The sequence below is a fragment of the Episyrphus balteatus genome, chromosome 3 (assembly GCF_945859705.1).
Source record: "Episyrphus balteatus chromosome 3, idEpiBalt1.1, whole genome shotgun sequence".
In the NCBI taxonomy this organism is placed as follows: domain Eukaryota; kingdom Metazoa; phylum Arthropoda; class Insecta; order Diptera; family Syrphidae; genus Episyrphus; species Episyrphus balteatus.
This window is the reverse complement of record NC_079136.1, coordinates 108,217,484-108,242,775: the sequence shown is the minus strand read 5'-3', so window position 1 is coordinate 108,242,775 and position 25,292 is coordinate 108,217,484. Positions and strand designations below refer to the sequence as shown.

General features: G+C 32.8%; 1 protein-coding gene across 3 annotated transcripts in view; it reads left to right on the top strand.

Moving 5' to 3' along the window:
* LOC129914494 (sodium-coupled monocarboxylate transporter 1) overlaps nucleotides 1–25,092 on the top strand; it is an 80,803-nt gene extending 55,711 nt beyond the window's left edge. For 2 of the 3 annotated variants that reach the window (XM_055993784.1, XM_055993783.1), the window contains exons 7-11: nucleotides 23,550–23,704; nucleotides 23,768–24,017; nucleotides 24,067–24,447; nucleotides 24,514–24,692; nucleotides 24,766–25,092. In XM_055993784.1, the coding sequence (XP_055849759.1) occupies nucleotides 23,550–23,704; nucleotides 23,768–24,017; nucleotides 24,067–24,447; nucleotides 24,514–24,692; nucleotides 24,766–25,015 (1,215 nt within the window). In that variant the 3' untranslated portion in view covers nucleotides 25,016–25,092. The remainder of the gene's footprint in view (nucleotides 1–23,549; nucleotides 23,705–23,767; nucleotides 24,018–24,066; nucleotides 24,448–24,513; nucleotides 24,693–24,765) is intronic. The other variant, XM_055993786.1, reaches the window with a different exon arrangement.
* The last annotated feature ends 200 nt before the right edge of the window (nucleotides 25,093–25,292 follow it).

Below are 25,292 nucleotides of genomic sequence, written 5' to 3'. Positions count from 1 at the left end.
TCTTTAATTTTTTAATTTATACTTCTATTATTTTGACTTTGACATGATAATCGATAGTGTTTTTTCTCTAACATGTTCGCTGTTGACTTTGGGGACTTCAATTTTTTCGTTTCGCCTCAGTAGCTTACGAGGCTTTAAGAGTGGGTGTCCCCGAATGACGAACTCAGACTTCATGTAAAAGAGTTTGTTTGTATTAGTGACCTTTCTTCCCCATACATCTCGCACGTTCAACGTCATCTCAACTCAGTTCTCTCTCGGTATCTTTATTTGCATTCTCTTTCCCTTTCTAGAGAACCAAAGTCATAAAATTAAAGTCTATTTAGGTAGAAAAAACAAATCAGCATCAAGGAAATAGCAAAAAAAAGGGTTGCAAGCCTTGCAAGTGTATATTGCGGTTTTGTTTTGGGCAACCGAATTCACTTGTGTTTTCGTTTTCCGTTGGTTTTACTCTATGTGCAAGAGTCATGGTAGGTATATTTATGAAGAAAAAAATGGTATGATATTCAGTGTTGAATTTTTCTATCTTTCTGCGCACAACGGCGTATACAGGGGGGGGGGGGTCACGGGGTCATGACCCCCCCCAAGAGCTCAAAACTTAAACAAGAAATTGTTATGTGATTTGCAAAATGTCGAAGTTTTAGAACATGAACGAAAATGAAAAGTGAAAAAATTTTTCGGTATTCAAACCAACTATTTTCCTATATTTGGGGATATTTTTAGCAACCGCTATGCTGGATTAGGATTATTTTGATTCGTTCGATAATATAAGGCATTGATAGGCTACAAGTTAAGCTGTGTTGTAGAGTTTTGTATGTATTTAAAATCCAAATACTTTTTTTAATTTTGACTAAACCGATTAAATAGATAAGAATATAAGCAAGCTTGTCTAAAGGCAAATTAAATATTTAAGCAAGCTTAGATCACTTAAATATCCTTCGATAATCAATTTAACAAAAACTAATAAATATAACTGTATATGTTTTATATTTTAAACCGCCGATAAATACCTCGAAGCTGACGAAATCAGAGCCGAAAATTGTAAAATCCTTAGTGAGTGATGATAGTATTGGCGTTTGAAATTTCGAAAAAATATCTACCCTAAAACTAGCATAATTTTGTTTAATATTTTCTGTTACGACAAAAATATTTTTTTGTCTTTACTGTTTTCACAGAGGTTCCTATTTGAATCTTGTAACCCCCTCGTCTTAAAAAAAAATAAAAATTCGCGTACAATTTTAAAACAAAATTTAAAAAAAATTATATTTTCAAACACAATTTTTTTTGGAAATACTGTGCGATTCGTTTGCCTGAGGTTAGGAAGACAATTAATTCGAAAGTTACCAGTGTTATTAAATTAAAATGATTTTTATTTTAACTTATAAAATAATTCTGGACTAGCGGAAAACAATGCAGAGTTGTTTAAAGGCAAATTATTGAATCGAAGGACTTGTAGGGATCGGGTTTCCATGCAAATGTATGTTTTTTTAGGAACACCTCGGAAGCATGTCAACGAAGTATATAGACGAATCAGGATATTTCCTTTAAAATGGCAATCAATCGTTAGTGCATATTTTTGCATATTTTGCATTTGTTAGCATATTTTGACATATTTTGGAAATAAATGCATGTTTTTCTTGCATATTTTCGCTAAAATTGGCAAAAATAAAGAAATTTCACGCTTAAAATTTTTGACTAAAAGTGACTGAAAATCAATTGGAAAAAAGTCAAAAACGTAAGCAAATGCTGTGCAAAACTGGCAAATTGTCCAAACTCATAAAAAACACGTTCAAATGATAAATTGGATTATTTAAGAGTAAATTTTCGCCAATTTTATTTATTGTTTTTAAAGAAAACCCCAATATTTCCAAAAAGTTACATCTTTGAACTCGGAAATGGTTTCGTATATAGATTTCATAAAAGTTACGTAAAATCTTTTTATAATTTTAAAGAAATATTGATATTTTACAAATTCATGTGGCCTTAATAGCATATTTAAAGCAGATATTTTTTTTAAGAGTATATTTTGAGCGCATATTTTTCGATTTTAAGTGTATGAAAATCCTATCCCTATACTATACACTGTACTTTAAGGACAGGATGGTCTTAATTGTCTAGACTTAAGGTTGAACCCTAAACAAAAGCAAACGAATCACACAACGTTTTTGTTTGGTTATTCTTAGAACTCTTCGGAAGTGCTCGATTCGATATGCAAAACGAACAAACTTTAATATTTTTAATTCAAATAGCACATTTTCAAGTTTATGCCTACTATCAAAACTTTTGTAAAAAAAAATTTGGCATGACCCCCCCCCCCAAAAAAGAAATCCTGTATACGCCCCTGTCTGCGCATCGATGTACCTACATCACTTGGTATTCTATATAACTTTTGCAAGTATTCGTAGGCGCAGGAATCTGATCGACTTTTTTTTTCTTTGTTATTCAGTGATGATATTTATTTTAGTAGTTTAAAAACAAATTTTTTCAACATTTTTTTTTGGCAAATAAAACGTTTATTTTTTAAAACTATTAGGTACATATTTGTTTATTCATTTGAATGTTTTTAACTTTTTCTTTCGAATTTGTACATAGATTTATATATTATATTATTAATTGATATTATTGTTATTCATATATATATGTATATTTTTCTCTTCAATTAAGTTAGATAAAATAAATAAATAAATATTTTTTGTTTTTACATACGAAATTATAATAATAATTTTTTGGATTTTAATTACTTTTGGTATAAAAACAATACAGTATTTCATTATTAACCCCTTGTAGCCCCTCTATGAAAAATACATTTTTAGTTTTTCAAAAAAGTTTTACTCCGTAGTTTGATTCAACCTCAATCCAAAATAGAAATTAAAAAAATAAAAATTTTAGGGTAACTAAGAAACAAACCAATGTCTTTCAGGTCGTTCTAAAAGAACGAAAATTTTATCATGTTTTGTTCTCTCTTAATTACAAGTGCACAAATTTGGAAATTGTGGGGATGAAGATATTTAGCCTTGTTTATTATCTAAAAACTAAAATTTATTTCATTCAATTATCTTTAAAAATGTAAAAGTTATTCACCGATTTGTAAACGATAACCCGATTTTTACGTGGTCCACTCAGCCTTAAGCCATATTTTGTCTTTACTAATTTGACCGAGGTATTGGAATCAGAAATTCCTTAACATTTGTCGATGTTGGGTTTCATTGAATATTTTCAAGAAGAAAACCTGTATACGCCCTTGGTTAAATTTTCCAAAAATCTAAGCGACCAGGTGCTAAATAATACTGTAACGGATGATTCTGAGGAAGAGGACTTTGCAGAATGTATTTGTAGCTTCTACTTGCAACTGTTTTCTATATCCCATCCGAAATATTGTTGGATTAAGTGCAAAATGTGTGCCAAATGGTACCAAAAAGATTGTGCTGAAGTGAAAACTAGTGAAAATATAGCATAATTATTGTGTTATTATTGCAAATATACTGCATTTAAAGCAAAAGAAACGGTCTTTCTCCCAACAAAAGTTAATAGATGTTTTTTGAAAACTTATCATCTCTTGTTCAATGTTTTTATTTTTTTTATAATAATAATAATATAATATAATTTAATATAACTTAATAAAAAAAAATTATTTTATTTTAAAGTTGTTTTTTATTGTTTTTTTTTAAGACAATCACACTAAAGGGGCGGTCTTGCCCCCACTCCCCCTATATAATAATATATTTTTGATTGTATAATAATATAATAATATATTTGTGTCGCGTTTAGAAAATAGCCATTTTTTTCAATTTTATTTTACCCTATTTACCTTATTAATTGAAATTTTTAAAAGTCCTTCAATTGTATTCAATAGGTTAGCATCTTTCAAATTAGCTATAGTAGATTTTTGTATCTCTAACAGTTTGTTTTTAATTTTGAATTGAAATTTTTGCCGCGCTGCTAAAAATTCCAAGTGGAACGGGAAAAAATGACGTTACTTTTTCGTGGATGCTAACCTGGTTCATCAATTTATAAGACGTTATCATGTCAAAAAATAAAAATGATAAAAAACATATTTAAACACAATGGTAAAACCATTGAATAATTACAAATAGAAGTGGACACCCAGGGAAACTTCCGCTGTAAAGTTGCTGTCGCTTGTATCGTGTGTTGAATTAAAAAAGCAAATCTAATAATCCAAAAGCAAATCCAACAATCCAAAAGCAAATCCAGCAACCCAAAATCAAATCCTTATTATATACTTATACATATAGATAAAAGTTTTCCTATTTCAAAAAGTGGAGATAGCCTAGAGGATAAGGTGAATGTCTGTCAGTCGATCTTGTACTGTGGAAGAGTGTGCACGCGCAAATCGGCTTTCACAGTGTTTAAAATTCGAATTCGGCAAGTGTTAAGTAAATTAGAGGCAAGTTAGCCAGTAAAGTTATCAACTCAGCGATAGCTCAAAGGAAGTGACGTCGGACCCGAGAGCTGTAGGAACGGCGTTCGATTCCCAGCTGGGCCAACGTATTTTTAAAAGTTTTTTTAAAAACAAATAAATTAAAATTAACATTCGCTCCAACCTAGTGGAATCGGATAATATAGCGGGGACATCGAAAGGTGCCCCAGCTACAGCAGTAATCAAGCCAACGGCAATAAAGCCAACGGCAACAACAGCCGATATGGGAGGGCACAAGAGGAGACGCATCTTTGCGAAGCCGAATCTGCCGAACAGGCCGAAGCGTCGTTCCCAAAACCCTTCAGCTGAGCTGCCAGCTGAAGAGGGGGAGGCGGCGCGAACATCCACAAGTCTACCAGCTATAAGTGAACAACAAAAAAGTGCCCTGCCAACAGACGAGGAATTTGGCTACGAGTCTGAAGGAGGGGAGGGACACTATACTGGCGACAGTAATTCATTTGCCGATCTTGCATCAGAGCCGGCACAAGATGAAGATGATTTTGAGGAGGAGATTATTCTTCAAAAGAAAATCTCAGAGTTTGAGGAGCAAATGGAGTGCCTGAAAGCACAAGTAGCACCCATTATAGAGATGCTGAAGGCAAAGCAGGAGACGCGCCGAGCCAACGAAAAAAAAGAGCTCGCCGAAAAGGAAGCCGCTAAAGCAGCCAAAGCAGCGGAGCAACAACAACAACAACTGGCTAAGAAAGCAGAGTTGCAAAATCAGCAACAACAACAAAAGCAACAGCCAAAACAACAGCAACAGCGGCAACGACAACAACAATTGCCAGCACAAAACGCACAACAACAACAACAGCTGCCTGTCCAAGTGCCAGGGCAGCAAAATCAAAAATTGCCGGCACAGGCGCAGCAAAAAGAAAATACACAGCCTCAGCAGCAACAGCAACAGCAAAAAACACAGCAGCAACAACAACAGCAAGCACCAGATGCTACCAAGCCTAGTGGTAGTAAGCAGCAGGAGCGGACTCATCAGCAGCAGGCCCAGGAGCAGCAGCAGCAGAGAGGACACCAGCAGCAGCCACAGACAAACAAACCAAAGAAAGAGAATGTGCCACCAATTAATGTGTTCAGGATGGAGCTAGAGGACACAATAAAGCTATGTAAGTCGGCCATAGGCGAACATTTTTTTATTAAAAGACTTAGTAATAGTAGACATGCTATCCACTGCAACACAGTGGAAGAGCATAAGAAAATAAAATTTTTATTAAAAGAAGCCACCACTGAGTACTTCAGTTTTACCCCTAAGTTGGAGAAAATCCAAACGGTCCTTCTAAAGGGCATAGATTCCTGCACGGAACCCCAGACGCTCTATGATGAGCTCTGCCGCAAAGCGAGTGATGATCTCGAGATCATCAGCGTCAAGCCATTCCAAACGGCTTTGTCCAGGCGGGAGAAACGGAAGCTGCCGATATTTTTAGTACAGCTCTCACCCAACAGCAAACTGGATAGTTTGAGGAGTATCACCGTCCTCAACTACCAGGTTGTCACTTGGGATAAATTAAAAAGGCGCGGTGACATGCTTCAATGCGTGCGCTGCCAAAGGTTCGGCCATGCCGCAGCCAACTGCGAAATGCAGTCGCGCGGTGTAAAGTGTGGAGAGAACCACAATAAGGGGGAGTGTAAACTCGGGGAGGAACGGGTCGAAGATAAGACCCAGCTTAAATGCGCAGTCTGCGGAAGCGTCGGGCACCCTGCTAATTATCGGGGCTGTCCGAGGTTTCAGCAAATGAAGCAGCAGAAAACGGCGAAGCAGGCTGTCGTTGAAAAACGTCCAGTAGGGCGTGCTCCGATTGTCAACCCAAGTATCTCTTTCGCCCAAATGGCGCAAAGAGCAATACCAAAGGCGACACAAAAGCCACCAAAGGTTGTCCAACAGGCCTCCGTGCCTAAAGCACCGGCGGCAGAATCAGAGGTTTTGACCTTGTTACTGAGCATTCAAGCACAGTTAACAGGGCTTCAAAGCCAGATAAGGGAGCAGACAGTGAGGGTAGATCATATCTACACTCAACTGCCTAGCTTAACGCAACTTAGGTCGTAATGGGCGCGCTGTCAGACAGGCCCCTTAGGATCCTAGCTGTGAATGTAAATTCACTGATTAGGGTCGAACGTAGAGCTAACCTTTTCCAATTGTTGAAAGATCTATGTCCCGATGTGTTTATGGCTAGCGAAACTAAGCTAAACCAGAAACATAAACTGACAAATATTAATTACAATATCGTAAGAAGAGACCGGCCCGACTCCACTCAAGGGGGCGGTGTTGCAATCTTCATACGTAAAGGCATTAGTTATAAAGTAATATACAATAGTGAAGTGCGAAAATTTCGATCGCTTGAGGTGTGCATTGTATGCATCCCTCTTCAACATGGAAAGCGGGTGTATGCAGTCGCAGCTTATGCGCCAGAAGCACCTCAACCAACTGACTTTACGGCAGAACTCGAAAAACTTTTTCAAGTCCTACGACTGAATTTGGAGGAAAACTATATCCTCATGGCCGGTGATCTGAACGCCAAACACCAAGATTGGGGAAATCAAATACAGAATCAGCGAGGTAATCATCTGTATAATTGGATGAGTCAAAACAATATTGAATATAGGGTTGATCTGCTGGCTACTGAAAGGCCATCGTTTCCAAGAAGCGGTTCTTTTCTGGATTTATTGCTTCTAGACTCAAGACTGACAATAACAGACTCTGTGGGCCAACACCCAAGAAACTGCCTTCGTACAATTGAGTACGACAGCGACCACTGCGGACTCGCCGCCGCAATACAGCTTCCGAACGAGCTTGTGGAATTGGAGGAGTATGTACCGGAGCATTCTTACAACTACGGTAAGATGCGCTGGCCACGCTTCACCAACGCCTTAGCAAGAGAACTGCGTTCGAATAACATAGCCCCTCCAAACGATAGAAATCTGTCGAACAGTGAGATTGATGGTTATCTCCAACAGATGGACGATACCATCCTACAAACGATGAACAGAACGATACCCAAATACAAAGAACGTGACCAAAATAACGTTTACCGAAACGCGACTATTGACGCACTCCACAGACAAAAAAGCGGACTATTGACAAGACTTAAACGTTTATACCGGCGATTTACCGACCCACACGATCTGGAGATTAGAACACTGAAGTCGTCGATCAAAAACATCAACCAGTTGATCAAAGAAAATTATAGGTTGTCTATTAATCTGTATTGGGACAAAAAAATTCGGGCCGTTAATTCTAGCGACCCGAGTATGTTTCCGCAGATTAATAAGATTTTTAGACGGAAGGATCAAAACGAACTTCCGTGTCTTAAGCTCCAGAGAACTGTGGAAAACAGAGACGTACTTCTGACAGCAGGCATAAATCCAGGGGAAGCCATCTTGGACGACGACCTCTTTATAATCGAAGATCCGCAAGAAAAAGTGGAGGCGGTGGGTGCTGCCTTCCAGCAAGTGTACAAGGTAAATGCTAGCATTAACCCGAACCACGACCTGGAAAACAGGGCCCTCCTTCATCACTTCTATCTACGTAATGATATAACGCAATGGCGATCTGAGAATCGCGGTTTTACCGGGTTTAATGAAGAGCACTTGGCAAACGCCATCATCGCCGAGCATGCTGGGGCTAACACCCTGTTAGTTACGAAGGTAGAGCTCAAGCTCATCTTCGATTCATTAAAGAAAAAGAAGTCAGCAGGAGTCGATGGTATATCCAATATTGTACTACGACATCTACCGCAAGAAGCTATTGACATTTTTGCCACTCTGTTCAACAACGCTCTGAATAATGCATATTATCCAAAGCGTTGGAAAACAGCAGTGGTACATCCTCTACCGAAAAAGGGCAAGGACAACTCCAATCCGGCAAATCTCCGGTCGATAAGTCTCCTTCCAAGTATTAGCAAGGTATTTGAAAAAGTTATCAATAGGGCTCTGTCTCAGTGGGCTGAGGACAACAATATCATACCGGATAATCAATTCGGGTTTAAGGCAGGACATGATACTATTCATGCCGCGTCTAAACTTGTATCTGATATTCAGTGGAACAAATCTAAAAAACAGTGCACGGGTGCCTGTCTTGTTGATTTGGAAAAAGCTTTCGACACCGTTTGGTTAGAAGGTCTCTATCTTAAATTAACAAGACTTGGTATAAGTAAACCACTTTTATATATGCTTTATGACATGCTCAATGGTAGAACGTTTGTTGTCAAAAGTGGCAATGTAACTTCTACTGGAGTTTTTAATATTAAAAATGGTCTTCAACAGGGAGCGGTGAACTCACCGATTCTCTTTAGTATTTACACCAGCGATCTGATAGGAAGTCTAACTCAGGCAATTGCGTATGCCGACGACCTAATTGCGTACAGAACAGCTCCAAAAGTTGAGGTCATAAGAATTCTCTTGCAACGTGACTTTGACAAAATTCAGCGATATTGTGATGACTGGAAGTTGAAAATCAACTTTCAGAAATCAGAAACGATTCTATTTAGGACTCCCTTGGCTAGGGCCTCAGGGGATACGCGAAGGAACTGGCGGAAGCTGGCGATCGCTGGACCACACGGACATCCACTGCCGAGTAAAAGTGTAGTAAAGTACCTTGGCATCTGGCTAGATCAATATCTATATTTCAATAGACATATGGATGCTGCTCTGGCCAGGGCGAGGGGAGCTTTTGCCCTGACGAAACGGCTGTTTTATAGCAGTCGGCTTGACACCAGGGTTAAGGTGATTTGCTACATGGCCCTCATACGGCCGATGATTGTCTATGGATGCCCTGTGTGGTTCAACGTTGCTCCATCTCAAATGGAAAAGTTTCGGATGTTTGAGAGGCAGTGTCTTAGACGTTGCCTTGGTCTGCACAGAACACCCGAATCTGATTACACGCATTACTATTCCAATGAGGTCTTATACAATAGGGCCAACATAAATAGAATTGATAACTTTATGCTGAAGCTTGTTCGTGGCCACGTTTCAAGAGCAATGGCCTCTTCAAATAGCTACATTTTTGGGGCTTACTACCCTAACGACGAATACTTCAAGAGTGTGTGTTTAAGCGGCTATATTCCGCCTGAGGCATTCCTCTATTTAGATAGTCGGGGGCTTGTACAGGATAGATTGGCAGTTCCGCTAATCTACCACGTCGGGCGAAGAACCGTGGACAGGCGACTGCTGTATGACAGGGACATCCTCGCACTAGGCGGAGAAGGGCGTCTTCGGTTCAGTAGGACTGTGTCCGATCGGGACCGAAGAGATAGGGTAAGGCAGGAGAACCAGTTTTGGTGGCTTCATAATAGTGTAAATAGTTGAAGTGGTCTTTGTTTTTATGCCTTGGCCGGCTTACATAGTTTTAGGTGTTAAGTTTTAAGTAGGGACAGTCGGGGTGGCACAAAAAACAAAAAAAAAAAAAAAAAAAAAAAAAAAAAAAAAAAAATACAAAAAATACAAAAAAATACAAAAAATACAAAAAATACAAAAAAATACAAAAATAAAAAAAAAAAATACAAAAATACAAAAAAATAAAAAAAATACAAAATTGCTTGCTGTGGCTGTTCTAGTTTTTAAGTAGTTTTAAGTAGTTTAAGTAGTTTTAATTAGTTTTTAAGTAGTTTAAGTAGTTTTAATTAGTTTTTAAGTTTTAAAATAAACAAAAAAAAATGATCAGAATCCAAGTTTTTTTTTAGAAATTATTTCTTGGAAAAAATAAAACCTTGAAATAGTATTTGAATTAAATTAGTTTTAAGGCCGAAAGGCATTAGTATTAAGAAAAATGAAGAATAACTTAGAGTGCCCGTATAGGGCCAGTAAGTTAGTTATAAGTAATTGATAAGTAGGCTAGTTTTTATGAATTTTTGTCTAGCTTTAAGATAGTTTTAAGATGATGAAAAATAAAAATGAATTTAAAATTAAAAAAAATTAAAAAGGTGAATGTCTGTTAAGTTTACCTGCCTAGGTTCGAATCTGACGGGAAATTGAGATTGTGTTTTTTTTACATTACTAGAATAAAAATTAATTAAATTTCTCAAAAAAAATCTCCGAAAAAAAAACAAAAAAAAAAAAATTTTACCGGTATTCGAACCTAGGACAGTAGGAGTAAAAGGCATCGTCCTTGTTCTCTAGACTAATATGACTTTTCAATATATGAAAACTGATATCAATATAAGCTCTTTAAAATAATAATAATTATTAATTTTTTTATGAAGGTTTAAAAAAAATTATTAGTTAAGACTCAACTCGAAAATACATGATAGTTGAGGCGCAAACATGTAGTTCATCTATCTTCCGGTACTCTTGTTGTCGCAGAGTAATCTGCGGTGTCACTTCTATTTGTAATTATTCAATGCTACAACTATAAAAGATACTTTTTTCAAAAAACAGAATTCTACAATTAATTTTAAATTTCAAATCAAGTTTTTTTCAGTCAATATATCGATTTCAAAGAAAAATTTGGAAAAAAAAAAGTTTAAAAAAATATATTTAATACAATTTTTGTTAATAGGTAGTGTCTAAAGAATGGTGGAAAAAACAACGACAAAAAACGTTGAAAAATCATATTTCGAAAACCTATCGATATACAGGCACGTAGCCAGGGGGGCTTGGGGGTGTGTTTTTTACTACGACTGGGCTAAATTGGACAAAAAAACACAGTGGATAAGCAATCTACATTTTAAATACATAGCCCCCTCGGCCTTAGTTAAGCCGAGGGGCTAAGCTGGGCTTAACCTAGCCCCTTGGTTAAGGTGTCCTTGTATTTAACAAGTAAATTGCTTAGTCCCGACTGCGTTTCTTATCCAATTTAGCCCAGTCGTAAAAAAGAATACACCTTATGTCTAAAACCTATAAGTAGGTACTACTACTGCTACCTACTATTACTACATATACATAAGTAGGCGGAGGCTCGTGCCAAATTTAAATTTTTTTAAATTAATTTTGATACATAGTTAGTACCTATTTAGTTGAAAACTAAAATTGATGTCAGTTGGAGCTGCTGTGGGGCTTTTAGGAGAGAAAAAATTTCAAAATAGATAGAAATTAGAAAATCTGCAAAACTCGTATCATTGTGGCAGACCAAAGTTTAATTTGTCCTGAATTGTTTTTACCATTTTATTTAAGAAACTTGGAGAATTTTTTGTTCGTAGGTATTTGTTTTCAACTTTATGAGCCTATGAAATGGGTTGGGTTCGATTTTTACATTCCCATTTTTTAAAATCCCGCTTTTAAAATCCCGTTTTTCATTATCCCGCTTTTTATAATCCCGCTTTTTAAAATCCCGATTTTTATAATCCCGTTTTTTATTATCCCGATTTTGCAAGCAAAACTAGTTGTTTTATTTTAAAAAATCGCGCGATTTTTGAAAATAAAACAACTAGTTTTGCTTGCATAATCGGGATACTAAAACAAATTAAAAAATGAGACATTGTTCTAAACGCATTTAATTAAAAGCTTTGACAAAAAATATAATATATAAAAAAATAAGAAAAAGTAAGGAATGTGATACTAAAAAGAAATCAATTAACGAACTAATATTTACTTTAAAGTTTCAGAATAACAATCAAATCTTGATAATCCCATAGATTAATAATAACATAAAATGATCACAACACCTTCAATTAAGTACACACTACATAATCAAAAGAAATTTCATTTAAATATATTTCAACTTATATTTGGATGCATTTCAACAATTTTGATATTTAAATAAATGAAATTTCTTTTACTTGTGAACTCAATTTAAGGCTTTATATTTTTATAAAAGAAATAAAGTTTTCATAATGTGTTGAAGGTACATATTGTGTGGGCGAAAAATCAGTTTTACTAATTTTTTGTCTATTTCTCATGATTTTTTTATTTGTGAATTAAGCATGTATTTGGTAAAAAAATCGTGATTTTCGGGATTTGACGGGATTTTAAAATGCGGGATTTCATAAAACGGGATTTAAAAAAGCGGTATTTTAGAAAACGGGATTTTGAAACTTTTTTTCGGGATTTTCGAAAAACGGGATTTTAAAAAGCGGGATTCCGATACGCTCCCCTATGAAATTTAGGAACGGTAATGATTTGAAATGGTCGTTTATGTATTTTATTTTAGAAATATTGGTGAAAAAAAAATCATCTATCTATCTACATAGGCAGTTTTAAAATTAACATAAATAAAATAATAAGAAATTCATTAAAAATGTTGGCTAAGAAAAAAAAACGTTTACTAGTTGGAAAGGTCATTGCAAGTGGGCTTGAGTGGTGTAAAATTTCTATTCTAAAATTATTTTACATATTCCAAAAGACAACAATACGAAGGCAGGATATTTCATGAAATTTCATCAAGTGAAATCCGTTAAATTATAATTCTTCGAGCTTCCAGCTGCAGCCAATCCTCAATTATTGTTTTAGCCTTTATTCCTTTGAACCAACTTTATTGCTTACTTTTCAAAATTGTTTCACAATATTTAGAAAAAAAAAAAACCAGGCGATTAAAATGAGACCTATATATGGTTTGAAAGGCCATCAATCGTAAACAACAAATTAAGAAATGAGAAGAGGTTAAAAGTGAAAATGACAACTTAAATGTTGGTGTTATTGACTTTCATCTAGTGTCATTATCATTAGTTTAGAAGTTCGCTAAATCTCTCTCATATTTCATAAAAAAAATTATAAACCAAAAACTTTAAATGCCGATTACCTACTCGAAACTCAAAGTTTTTCACTTAACTCCTTCTCATTCTCAACGCTTCAAGTATTAAATTTTATTCCTATAAAGCCATGTCAGGAAGTTACAATGACGAGTGTTTTTTCATGCAAAATTATGTATTTGCAGGGAAGTTAGATTGTCTTGATTTTAGTTCCATGAGATTCAACATCGACATCGATATTATAGCTACCCTAAGAAGATTATTTTTTAAATGCTACTGTTCGCTTGTTTTTATACAAAATGAACATCATGGACTGAGGATCCACAGCCATTATGTGGATCTATTGATAACATAAAATAATTGCCATTTTTGGATGGGTCTTGGATTTGGATGAATAAGATGTGAAACTCTTTCGATCCTTGTGAGCTAATTCCAAAATAAAGTGCACTTAAAAATGTATTTTCTTAAAATAAGGATGATACATAGAAAAAATTGTTACCAAAATTTCTTGTTTATGAATATTTTTTTGTGAATCCATCTTACTACAATATGCACTTAAGGTATGCGTTTTCAAAGCATTTTACGTACAGAAGGCAATATTTAAACCGCTTTGAACATAACTTTTTCGTATTGTGGAAGAAAATTCAATCATCCTTATTTAAGAAAGTGCATTGTTAGTGCACTTTTTGGAATAAGCTGACTAGACTGCAAGTATTTCATATCTTATAGATTCGAATCAAAGAGCCATCCAAGATGGAAATTATTTTATGTTATCAACAGATCCACATAATGGATGTAGGTTCTTAGTTCATCATGTGTATTTGCATAAAAACAAGAAAACAGTATGTCGATGATGAATCTCAGGGAACTAAAACCAAGACAATCGGACTTTCCTGAACATAGTTTTGAATGAAAAAACACTAGGTATACATAATTTGAAATTAAGAATCGTCTTTGCAACTTCCAGGGATAGTTTTAAATGAAAAAAAAAAATGCATGTTGGTTATCAACTGTACATTTAGCATGTAGTATGCTGTATGCATGTAGTATGCATGCAGTCTTTAACTTATAACAAAATTGTTCACAAGATTTTGAACCAAGCCCTCTCCTAAACGAAATCCTGGCTACGGGCCTGATCGATAGATATTTTCTTAGATAAGATTTTCGAGTTTTCTGGGCTCAAATCTATATGAAAAGTATAACGGCACAGTGTTGGCAGTAATCGATTACAAAAGTAATCGATTACAACTAATCTGATTACAAGTAATCAGATTACATTTCTAATCAGCAATCCTGATTACATTTGTAATCAGTAATGAAATTACATTTTTTTTTTTTATAATATTGTGCGGAACCATAAAAAAATAGAAATATTTTTAAAAAATTATTTAAAAACACACAAAATTAAAATAAAAGTAATTCAAAAATTAATAACAATTAGAACATAACATTTTGAAGGTAACGAAGCTTAGAACAATTAATTTTAATTGTTTTTGGGTTCAGGTGGCAATAAAACAAAGGAATAGAAAGAGAAAGAAATACACATTCTCTTTTTTAGAGGATTACGTGGCGTGTGTTAGAAGGGTTAAATTTTAATTGTTTTTGGTTTCAGGTATATGAAATGAGGCGATAAAACAAAGCAATCGAGAGAGAAAGAAATACACATTCTGTATTTTTTAAAGGACTACATGGCGTGGGTTTAAAGGGTTAAACTTTAATTGCTTTTGGGTTCAGGTATGATATGAGGCGACAAAAAATGCATAATGTGTGCGTAGGTTTTAAAGGCAGAACTTTAAGGGTATCATCATTCATTCATCCAAAGGATTCAGTTGAGTTTAAGTAAATTTTCTGTGAAAACATTTTGTGCTTGAGATAATAACTAAAATAATAAAATGGAGTCTGCCGGTGAACATTTTGATAATAACCCAGAGCGAGAAGAAGCCGAAAGTTCAAGTTCAAGAAGCCTTAGACTATTTGCCAACAACACTTTTGTTTGACGGCACCTTTTTTAAACTTGTTCCCGAAAAGTGTGTAAACAAAACAATTGTAGCTACATGTACTAAGTGTTCACAACAAAAACTAACCGAAATCAAGGGTTTTGAAAAAACAACTTCAAGCTTTGTGACACATTTGAAAAGAAAACACGGTTCAGATACTTTTGAGGATTACAAAAAAACTAAAGACTGAAAGTGATTGTTTATTCTTTGACTTCGTTTGGCTTGATTTGTTTGTTATTATTTTATTTGTAATATAGCATTCGCACTTTTAATTAACCTAAACACAAATTAGTTTCACCTTTTAACAAATATATTTCACCCTTTAGCAAATATATTTCACCTTTTAGCAAATATAATTAAACTAAAAGCAAATCAATTAAACCCAAAAGCAAATATAATTAAACTTCAGCAAACTGTTCAAACTTTGAAGCAAATCTATTTAACCAAAAAACAAATTTATTTCACCTTTAAAATGAAAAATTATATTAAAATGAAAAATTATTATCCGTTTGCTGACATTGGAATAAGTAGAATAATGTCAATAACATTGCTAGGGCAATCTACTTTTATCAATTTTACTTCAATAACTGCAACCAAGTTATGGTCCCTGTTAATCTTTCGTTTAAGTCGTCCGTCGTGCTTATTTTTCGAAATAAGATATGGGAGAAAGAAAGATAATTGTATTTTCAAACCGAAAAAATCAGCAAATTTTCTTCAACAAGTCGTTTTCGAGATATATATATATAGCATTCGCACTTTTATTTAAACTAAACACAAACTACTTAACCCTTTCACAAATATATTTCATCTTTTAGCAAATAAATTTCACCTTTTAGCAAATATAATTAAACTAAAAGCAATTATAATTAAACTAACGCAAACTATTTAAACTTTTAGCAAATCTATTTAACCAAAACACAAATTTATTTCACCTTCTTAATCCTTATCCCTTCTTCATAGCATGATACCAAAAGCCTTTTCTAGAAAAGGTTAAATCATTTTGCGTTTAGGTTTAATATAGCATTCGCACTTTTATTTAAACTAAACACAAATTAGTTTCACCTTTTCACAAATATATTTCACATTTAGCAAATATATTTCACCTTTTAGCAAATATAATTAAACTAAAAGCAAATCAATTAAACCCAAAAGCAAATATAATTAAACTAAAGCAAACTATTTAAACTTTTAGCAAATCTATTTAACCAAAACACAAATTTATTTCACCTTTAAAATGAAAAATGATAGTGATAATATTTTTTTTAATAACGTTAGTCCGTTTGCTGACATTGGAATATGTAGAATAATGTCATTAACATTGATAGGGTAATCTGCTTTTATCAATTTTACTTCAATAACTGCAACCAAGTTATGGTCCATGCTAATCTTATTAAGAACTGGTCGTGCGAGTTATAGAATTACTTCCCAATATAAACAATAATAAAAACATACCAAGCATATTTGCTTGAGTACAATAAATTATAAGAATAAGTATCTCCATTAAATTAATATAAACAAAGATTTTTTAACGATCGCATTTCTCAATCATAAATTAATATAAACAAAGATTTTTAACGATCGCATTTCTCAATCATAAAAATGAATCACTCTAAGAAATTGTCAATGATTCAAATTCTAAACAAAACATTATATTATGTATCTTTACTGTGGCAATGTATTCATGTAGCATTGCTGCACAGTTAAATAAAGTATAAAAGGGGCTTGCATAACAAGTCACGAATAGATTATAGTTCGAACATTCTAATATAGCGGATGATTTCCCCCCACCAGTGGTAAGGGATCTGAAGCTTGTGAATAAAATATTAAAAATAAAATTGTGTTTTATTTTGATTCATTATTTTTTAAAAATTGATCCCGGAGGATCAAATTGGCGCAGTCGGTAGGATTTCAATGAGATCTATTAACGAATTTAATAGTGACATATGAGATCCAGTGATTCGAACAAAAAAAAAATACTTTTATTGTGAAAGCTAATAACACCGAAGTGTTTTAACGAACAATTAAAAGTTATTTAATAAAACAATTGCCGAAGCAATTAATAATTTTTTTCTAAAGTGTTAAATAAAAAATACACGAATTCTCGTAGAGAGATTAGAAAATTAAAGTGTCTACGAAAAAGGCAGTGCTTAATAAAAGCAGTGAAAAAAAAAAAAATAATAATAAATGTTAAACTGAAATTAACAAACAAAATAAAAAAAAAAAGAAGTGAACTCACAGTGTTAAATTAAAATTAACAAAAAAAAAAAGAGAAAAAAAAAAACAGAAACTCTTTTAGAAACAAAATTTAAAAAAAAAAAAAATAATTTTACAAAAATGGCAAATCCAGCAGCAGACCAAAATATACCACTAGTACGATTGGAAAAAATTCCAACATTCTCGGGACGTCCAGATGAGGATGTCATAGCCTTCATCGAATACATAGATTTTGTGTACAGTTATGTAAGTGTGGAAAATCAACCAATAGCGACACTTATAATAAGAAATAAAATACAAGGAGCAGCGATCAACACCTTACGAAGAATTTTAATGCCAACATGGCCAACAATAAAAGATGCATTAATCCAGGATTTCGGAGTTAGGGAGACATATGAACAAATTCTACAAGATCTTCATACAATCAACACGAGTGATCTTCAACAACTATTTGACCAGACTGAAGGAATCCTTTTAAAACTTAATAAAAAAAGTAAGTTAGAACAGAGTACTATTTATAACCCAGAAAATAATGAGAGTATTGTTATGAATAAATTTTTAAATAATTTAAATGCCAATCAAGCATCTGTCATTATTGCACAAAATATAAAAAATATAAGAGAGGCTTATACTTTGCTAATGCGTCATAGAAATTTAAATAAAGAATATAAACAGGGAAATTCGAACAATTTTAAACAAAATAATAACAATTACCACAATAATAGCAGAGGAATGAATTATAATCAGAGACCGAATAATTATATTGCTAGACCACCATTCCAAAATAATTTTAGAAATAGTTATCAAAAACATCAGAATTCAGGACAATTTAGAAATTATAATGACTTTAATAAAAACAATCAAAGGTCATTCCCTTCAGGACAATATAGGAATAATAACTATAATAATTATAACAATCGGAATCCAAGACCAGAACCTATGGATGTAAATAATACTGAAATAAAACATGAAGAGGTAAATTTTACCTTAGCCGGGAAAAAGAATCACTTCCCATAATAAAAGTCACAATAAATAATAAAAAATTTAATATTCTAATAGATACTGGCTCAACAATAAGTATACTTGATGAGTCACAACTATTAGAAATTCCTAGAACTTTAATGAAAGTTCCAAGCAAAATTAAAACACTTAATCACGAAAATACAATAAAATTTGAGATCATAACTGAAGTACCAGTAGAATTCAATGAAAATGAATCTACTATGGCATGGAAGTTGATGAAAATACAAAATAATAAATTTGTAGGAATTATAGGTCAAAATTTATTAAAACCTATTGGAGCGACATTATACTTAAAAGAAGGATATATTGATATAAATAACAGGAAAACGTATTTTGAGAATTATGATAGTGAAAAGAAAGAAACTAAACGTATATATGAATATGAAGAAATTCACACTCTAGAGTATTGCAACTCAACGCAAATGAGTCAATTAATAGATGAGAACTTGAATTTTGAAGAAAAAAAAGAATTAAGAAAATTTATTGATGAAAATAAATACGTTTTTTATAAAGAAGGTGATAACGATCTTTTAATATTCGTAATCCAAATACCTGATAAGATTTATAATTTTGATAAATATTTTATAACTTCCATACCCAATGAGGAAAATATGGAATTAAATATAGAAGATGAAACCATTGTTAAAATAAATGAAACCTTTTATAAATATTGTGAAAATACAGAATTAAAACATTTAAAACCTTATGTTAATTGTATTAATAAAAACAATTGTTTGAAAAGAAAAAATAAAAAAATAAATATTGTAAAGGAACTTAAAAAAGGTACATTAATTGTTAAAAATAGCGATCTTAAAATTAAAAACTATTGCGATGAAAGAAAAATAATTCAAATAAAAAGAAATGTGTTAATTAATTTTGAAAACTGTAATATTAAAATGGGTGACACAGAATATGTAAACAAAAATCCAATTGTAAAGCAACCAATAAATATATATATGGAAGATACGTTCAATTTTACTGAATTTGATTTAAAAACTGAAGATTATAATTTGACAAGAATTGAAAATATTAAAAAAATAGTAGAAAAAGTTTCAGATCAATCACATATTCATTTTGGTGTAAATGGATTTGTAATTCTCATAATTTTTGCTATACTTATAATTTTTTATAAAAAATTGTTTCAGGAGAAACAAAAGTCAAAGGGGGGAGGAGTTATAGAATTACTTCCCAATATAAACAATAATAAAAACATACCAAGCATATTTGCTTGAGTACAATAAATTATAAGAATAAGTATCTCCATTAAATTAATATAAACAAAGATTTTTTAACGATCGCATTTCTCAATCATAAATTAATATAAACAAAGATTTTTAACGATCGCATTTCTCAATCATAAAAATGAATCACTCTAAGAAATTGTCAATTATTCAAATTCTAAACAAAACATTATATTATGTATCTTTACTGTGGCAATGTATTCATGTAGCATTGCTGCACAGTTAAATAAAGTATAAAAGGGGCTTGCATAACAAGTCACGAATAGATTATAGTTCGAACATTCTAATATAGCGGATGATTTCCCCCCACCAGTGGTAAGGGATCTGAAGCTTGTGAATAAAATATTAAAAATAAAATTGTGTTTTATTTTGATTCATTATTTTTTAAAAATTGATCCCGGAGGATCAAAAACAAAATTTGCGTATGTTTTGTTTTAATAAGCTATACTATAAGAGTTGGAGTATGTTACTTTTAATTTATAACTTTTTCGGAAATATAAAAAACATTACAAAACACAGGTTTTACGGCGATGTAACTCAGAAAGTATAGCTCGCATGAGGATATGAGATATGGGAGAAAGAAAGATAATTGTATTTTCAAACCGAAAAATTTCTGTGCAACAAGTCGTTTTCGAGGTATTGAGAGTAACGCAATTTTTTAAATAGCGGATGTCCCACCTAAGAAAAAATTACCTTAACTGAGATTTATACTAAAAATAAACCTTTCTTCAAAACTGCATCAAATCCTAGGTGAAGTTTCTTTTTTTGTTAGATTTGACCCTATGAACTGAAAATCACACTTTGTTTAAAATGTCTTATTGTGGTTTTTGGAGTGTTTCGTTGATTTTATTGCTACGGACAGCTTCTAAATCCTAATCCCTTCTTCATAGCTCGATACCAAAAGCTTTTTCTTGAAAAGGTTAAATCAGTTTGCGTTTAGTTTAAATAGATTTGCTAAAAGTTTAAATAGTTTGCTTTAGTTTAATTATATTTGCTTTTAGGTTTAATTGATTTGCTTTTAGTTTAATTATATTTGCTAAAAGGTGAAATATATTTGCTAAAAGGTGAAATATATTTGTGAAAAGGTTAAATAATTTGTGTTTAGTTTAAATAAAAGTGCGAATGCTATAGATTTGCGAAAAGTTTAAATAGTTTGCTTTAGTTTAATTATAATTGCTTTTAGTTTAATTATATTTGCTAAAAGGTGAAATATATTTGCTAAAAGGTGAAATATATTTGTGAAAGTTGAAACTAATTTGTGTTTAGTTTAAATAAAAGTGCGAATGCTATATTGAGAGTAACGCAATTTTTTAAATAGCGGATGTCCCACCCAACATAAAATTACGTTAACTGAGATTTACACTGTAAATAAACCCCTCTCCAAAACTGCATCAAATCCTAGGTGGAGTTTCTTTTGTTGTTAGATTTGTCCATACTAACTGAAATGCACATTTTGTTTATAGGGTTTTATTGTGGTTTTTGGGGTGTTTCGTTGATTTTAGTGCTACGGACAGCTTCTCAATCCTAATCCCTTGTTCATAGCTCGATACCAAAAGCTTTTTCTAGATAAGGTTTAATCAGTTTGCGTTTAGTTTAAATAGATTTGCTAAAAGTTTAAATATTTTGCTTTAGTTTAATTATATTTGCTTTTGGGTTTAATTAATTTGCTTTTAGTTTAATTATATTTGCTAAAAGGTGAAATATATTTGCTAAAAGGTTAAATATATTTGTGAAAAGGTTAAATAATTTGTGTTTAGTGCATTCGCACTTTTACTTAAACTAAACACAAATTAGTTTCACCTTTTCACAAATATATTTCACCTTTTAGTAGGTAAATATAATTAAACTAAACACAAATCAATTAATATTAAAAGCAAATATAATTAAACTAAAAGCAAACTATTTAAACTTTCCGCAAATCTATTAAACCTAAACGCAAAATGATTTAACCTTTTCTAGAAAAGGCTTTGGGTATCGTGCTATGAAGAAGGGATAAGGATTAAGAAGGTGAAATTTATTTACGTATTAAAAATAACAATAATTTAATGATGTTGTAGACTGAGTTTTATTGTTTGTTCTGTTTAAAAACCAATTTATTTTTATTGGTTTTGTTTTTAAAACCATAGGATTAAAGAAAAAACAAATTTCTATGCATTTTTTACACATTAATATCCTTCTTCATTTTTCCACATTTAAATCAAGATAAAGACTTGACCCAATAATTTTGTTAGTGACTGTGTTTTTTTTTATTTGACAATAGATTTTATGTTTCAATCAGCTTTTCGAAGTAAAAGTGACAGAAGTGCGCTTTGAGGATTTCTCAACGTAACGTGATGACGCTTTGGCAAAGCGTGATTGTGTTTCAGCTTTTAAGTTTTGCATGAAAATTCAATATTCCATGGTAAAATTAATTTATTGATTACACCGGCACACAAAAAAAAAAGTGTCATGAACCAGAAACCAGACCTATCTTTCTATATGTTTTTGGACCCGCTGAATCCGAATTTCAAGTCCGTTTGGCCCTGTCACCCTCCAGTTTTGAGTAATATGCAAAAAACTCAAAAAAAGGTAGTTTTTGGGGTCTTTTTTACATTTTTCTCAAAACTGGAAGGTGACCGGGCAAAACGGACTTGAAATTCGGATTCAGCGGTCCCAAAAACATATAGAAAGATAGGTCTGGTTTCTGGTTCATACAACTTTTTTTTTTGTGTGCTAGCACTGTCGCGACATGTCGCTGTCATACCCGGCACACAAAAAAAAAAGTTTCATGTACCAGGAAGCAGACCTATCTTTCTATATGTTTTTGGGACCGCTGAATCCGATTTTCAAGTCCGTTTTGCCCGGTCACCCTTCAGTTTTGAGAAAAATGCAAAAAACTCCAAAAAAGTCATAAAAATTCAAACAAAATGCACTCACAGCTCAAAACTGGAGGGTGATGGGGCCAAACGGACTTCAAATTCGGATTCAGCGTGCCCAAAAACATATAGAAAGATAGGTCTGGTTTCTGGTTCATGACACTTTTTTTTTTTGTGTGCCGGTGTTATTTTTGATTCTCATTCGATGTATAAAATATATATGCGGTTCAAAAAAAATGCAAAAATTTTCCATGGTACCATTTCAAAAGTGTTCTTTCTCGCAAAAAAAAAACATCCTTTGACCTGAAATTTTTTGATGGACATTTTTTATTATTTTTTTCTATGGTATATGAAACGTCCACACGAAATTTTATCAACCTACCACTTTTTTTCAAGGAGTACTTGGTAATATTCTGACTCTTGCTTTTTGAGTAAAAGACAACTCATAAAGAGTCCAATAACTTTTTACATGATGGTCGAGACATTTTGGTATTGATTTTATTCGATCGAGGGTTATAAAATACTTCGAAATCATGTATCATATTAATACAAATGTTTCATTAGCTATACTATGATATGCAACAATGCGGATGCAACACAGAAAAGCTCTTGTATCTACCCTCCTGGATGGAATACAAGGTGGCCCAATATCTCAAAATAACTCTTATATTGAGTACTACCAACGATATAAATTTCATGCTTTTATCACAAAGTGCACGATTTAGATGCTAAGCCGCCTCACTATTTGTTTTAATTTTTTGAATAAAATTATATTAAAAGGTTGGTATTAACTTCACGGGAACTACCTTCACATGGGAAATAACTTCACCTCTAGTGGGAAATATCTTCACTTTTTCCTGCTGTAGTGGAACGTGTTGACCATAATAACCTTGTGTAACTAATTGTTATTATTTAAAGTATTCTTACTGATCTTTCAGTTAATTCAAACCCAAAGTGAAAAATTCGAGCAATTCAATGTCAAAATCCAAACGCGAAGCGGAAAAATTTTTTTTTTTCGCTTCGCGGAAATTTTCTTTGATCTCGTTTGATTGTCAGAAATGTGACTATCACCAATCACCTTATGCGATATCACGCCAGGTCTTTCAATCAAAAAGCAAAACAAATCTAGATGAAATTAAAATTAATTTAATCAGGGTGGATTGAAAGCTGTCATATGGACAGATGTTATACAGACTTTTATTATGCTTGGATCAATTATTTTGGTAATCATAAAGGGTACCATCGATGTTGGTGGTCTTGGTGTTGTTTGGAAGAGAAACTTCGATAGTGGAAGAATTGAAATTCCTGAGTAAGTATATGAACTCTCAGGCTAATGAATTGATTTTATACAATTGAACTTATATTTTGGCAGATTGACAATGGATCCCACGGTCCGTTTTTCAATGCTTTCGGTATTTATTGGGGGTTCTTTATACTGGACGCAGGTTACAGCTGGTAATCAGGTTATCGTACAACGTTTTTTGTCAGTTTCAAGCTTGAAAGAGGTGAAGGAAGCATTGATATACTTCAGCTTAGGAACTTTTCTATTGTTGGGTTGCTGTGCCTACAACGGTCTTCTTATCTTTGCAACATACCATGATTGTGATCCATTAAGCACAAAGGTAAGAAAAGGTTTAAAAACAAAAATTCTTTAACTAATTCGATTTTTAGCTGGCGAAAGCTAAAGATCAACTCGTCCCTCTTTTAGTAATGGACATACTTAAATTTATTCCTGGTCTTTCTGGTTTGTTCGTGTCGGGTGTTTTTAGTGCGGCATTGAGTTCTCTATCAACTGGCCTAAATTCCTTATCAGCTGTATTTTTAGAAGACTTTGTAAAGCCTAACGTCAACCTACCTTTGACAGAACGACAAACTGCTCTCATTATGCGGCTTGTTGTCCTCATAATGGGTGTCTTATGTGTAGGATTGGTTTTTGTTGTGGAAAAGCTAGGAATGGTTCTACAGCTGTCAATGACTCTTAGTTCAATAACAAATGGACCTCTGTTTGGTCTTTTCATTATGGGACTTTGTTTACCGTACATCAATGGTAAGGTAAGTTATTTTGGAAATGTTTTTTTTTTTCATTTTCTGTATATAAATTCATTTTAACTTGTCTAGAGTGCGTTGACTGGTAGCATTGTAGCTTTTATGACTATGACATTAATTTGTATCAAAGGCCAATTAGCTTCCATCAATGGAGAATTAGTATTCCCTACAAAACCTGTGAGCACTCAAGGCTGTACGTACTTCTTTGAACCCATCCCATTAGTGAATGGTAGCTTGGAAGCACCAAGTATGTAAGTATCTACAGATTTGTTTATTGATTTATTATAAAAATAACCTCTATTTAATTTTCTTTTTTGGTGTAAGAACGCCAACATTACTGCAATCCGTTTATCATATGTCATTTATATGGTATGTGACAGCCGGAATGGTTATAACAGTGTTATTTGGAAATATCGCCACGTTATTCTTTGGAACCACTGATCCCTCAAATATTGATTTGAATCTCTACTCACCTTTAATAAGTAGATTTCTGAAGCCAGAAAAATATGTTAGTGTAAACAGAGATGACACCGTGATACTAGCATATGCAGTGAACGAAAACCTTCCAAAATGATGTTTCTAGTTTTTTATTTTGTTTTCTGCGATTGAATTAGCGAGAACAATAAATTTCATAAGTATTTTGTTTTTGCATTCGAATTTTATTATTCCGTGATATTAAAAGTGATCAGCATAATACAATAAAAGATTAGGACTTTAAAAGACCATTTAATCGCACATGCCGCTGTTCTTAAGTATGGTAATCTTTTGGTTCGAAATGTGTAATAAGTCAATTTTTTGTTTAAATTCTAGTTTTGACTACAGGCTTTTAATGGAATGTTTGGATCATACAT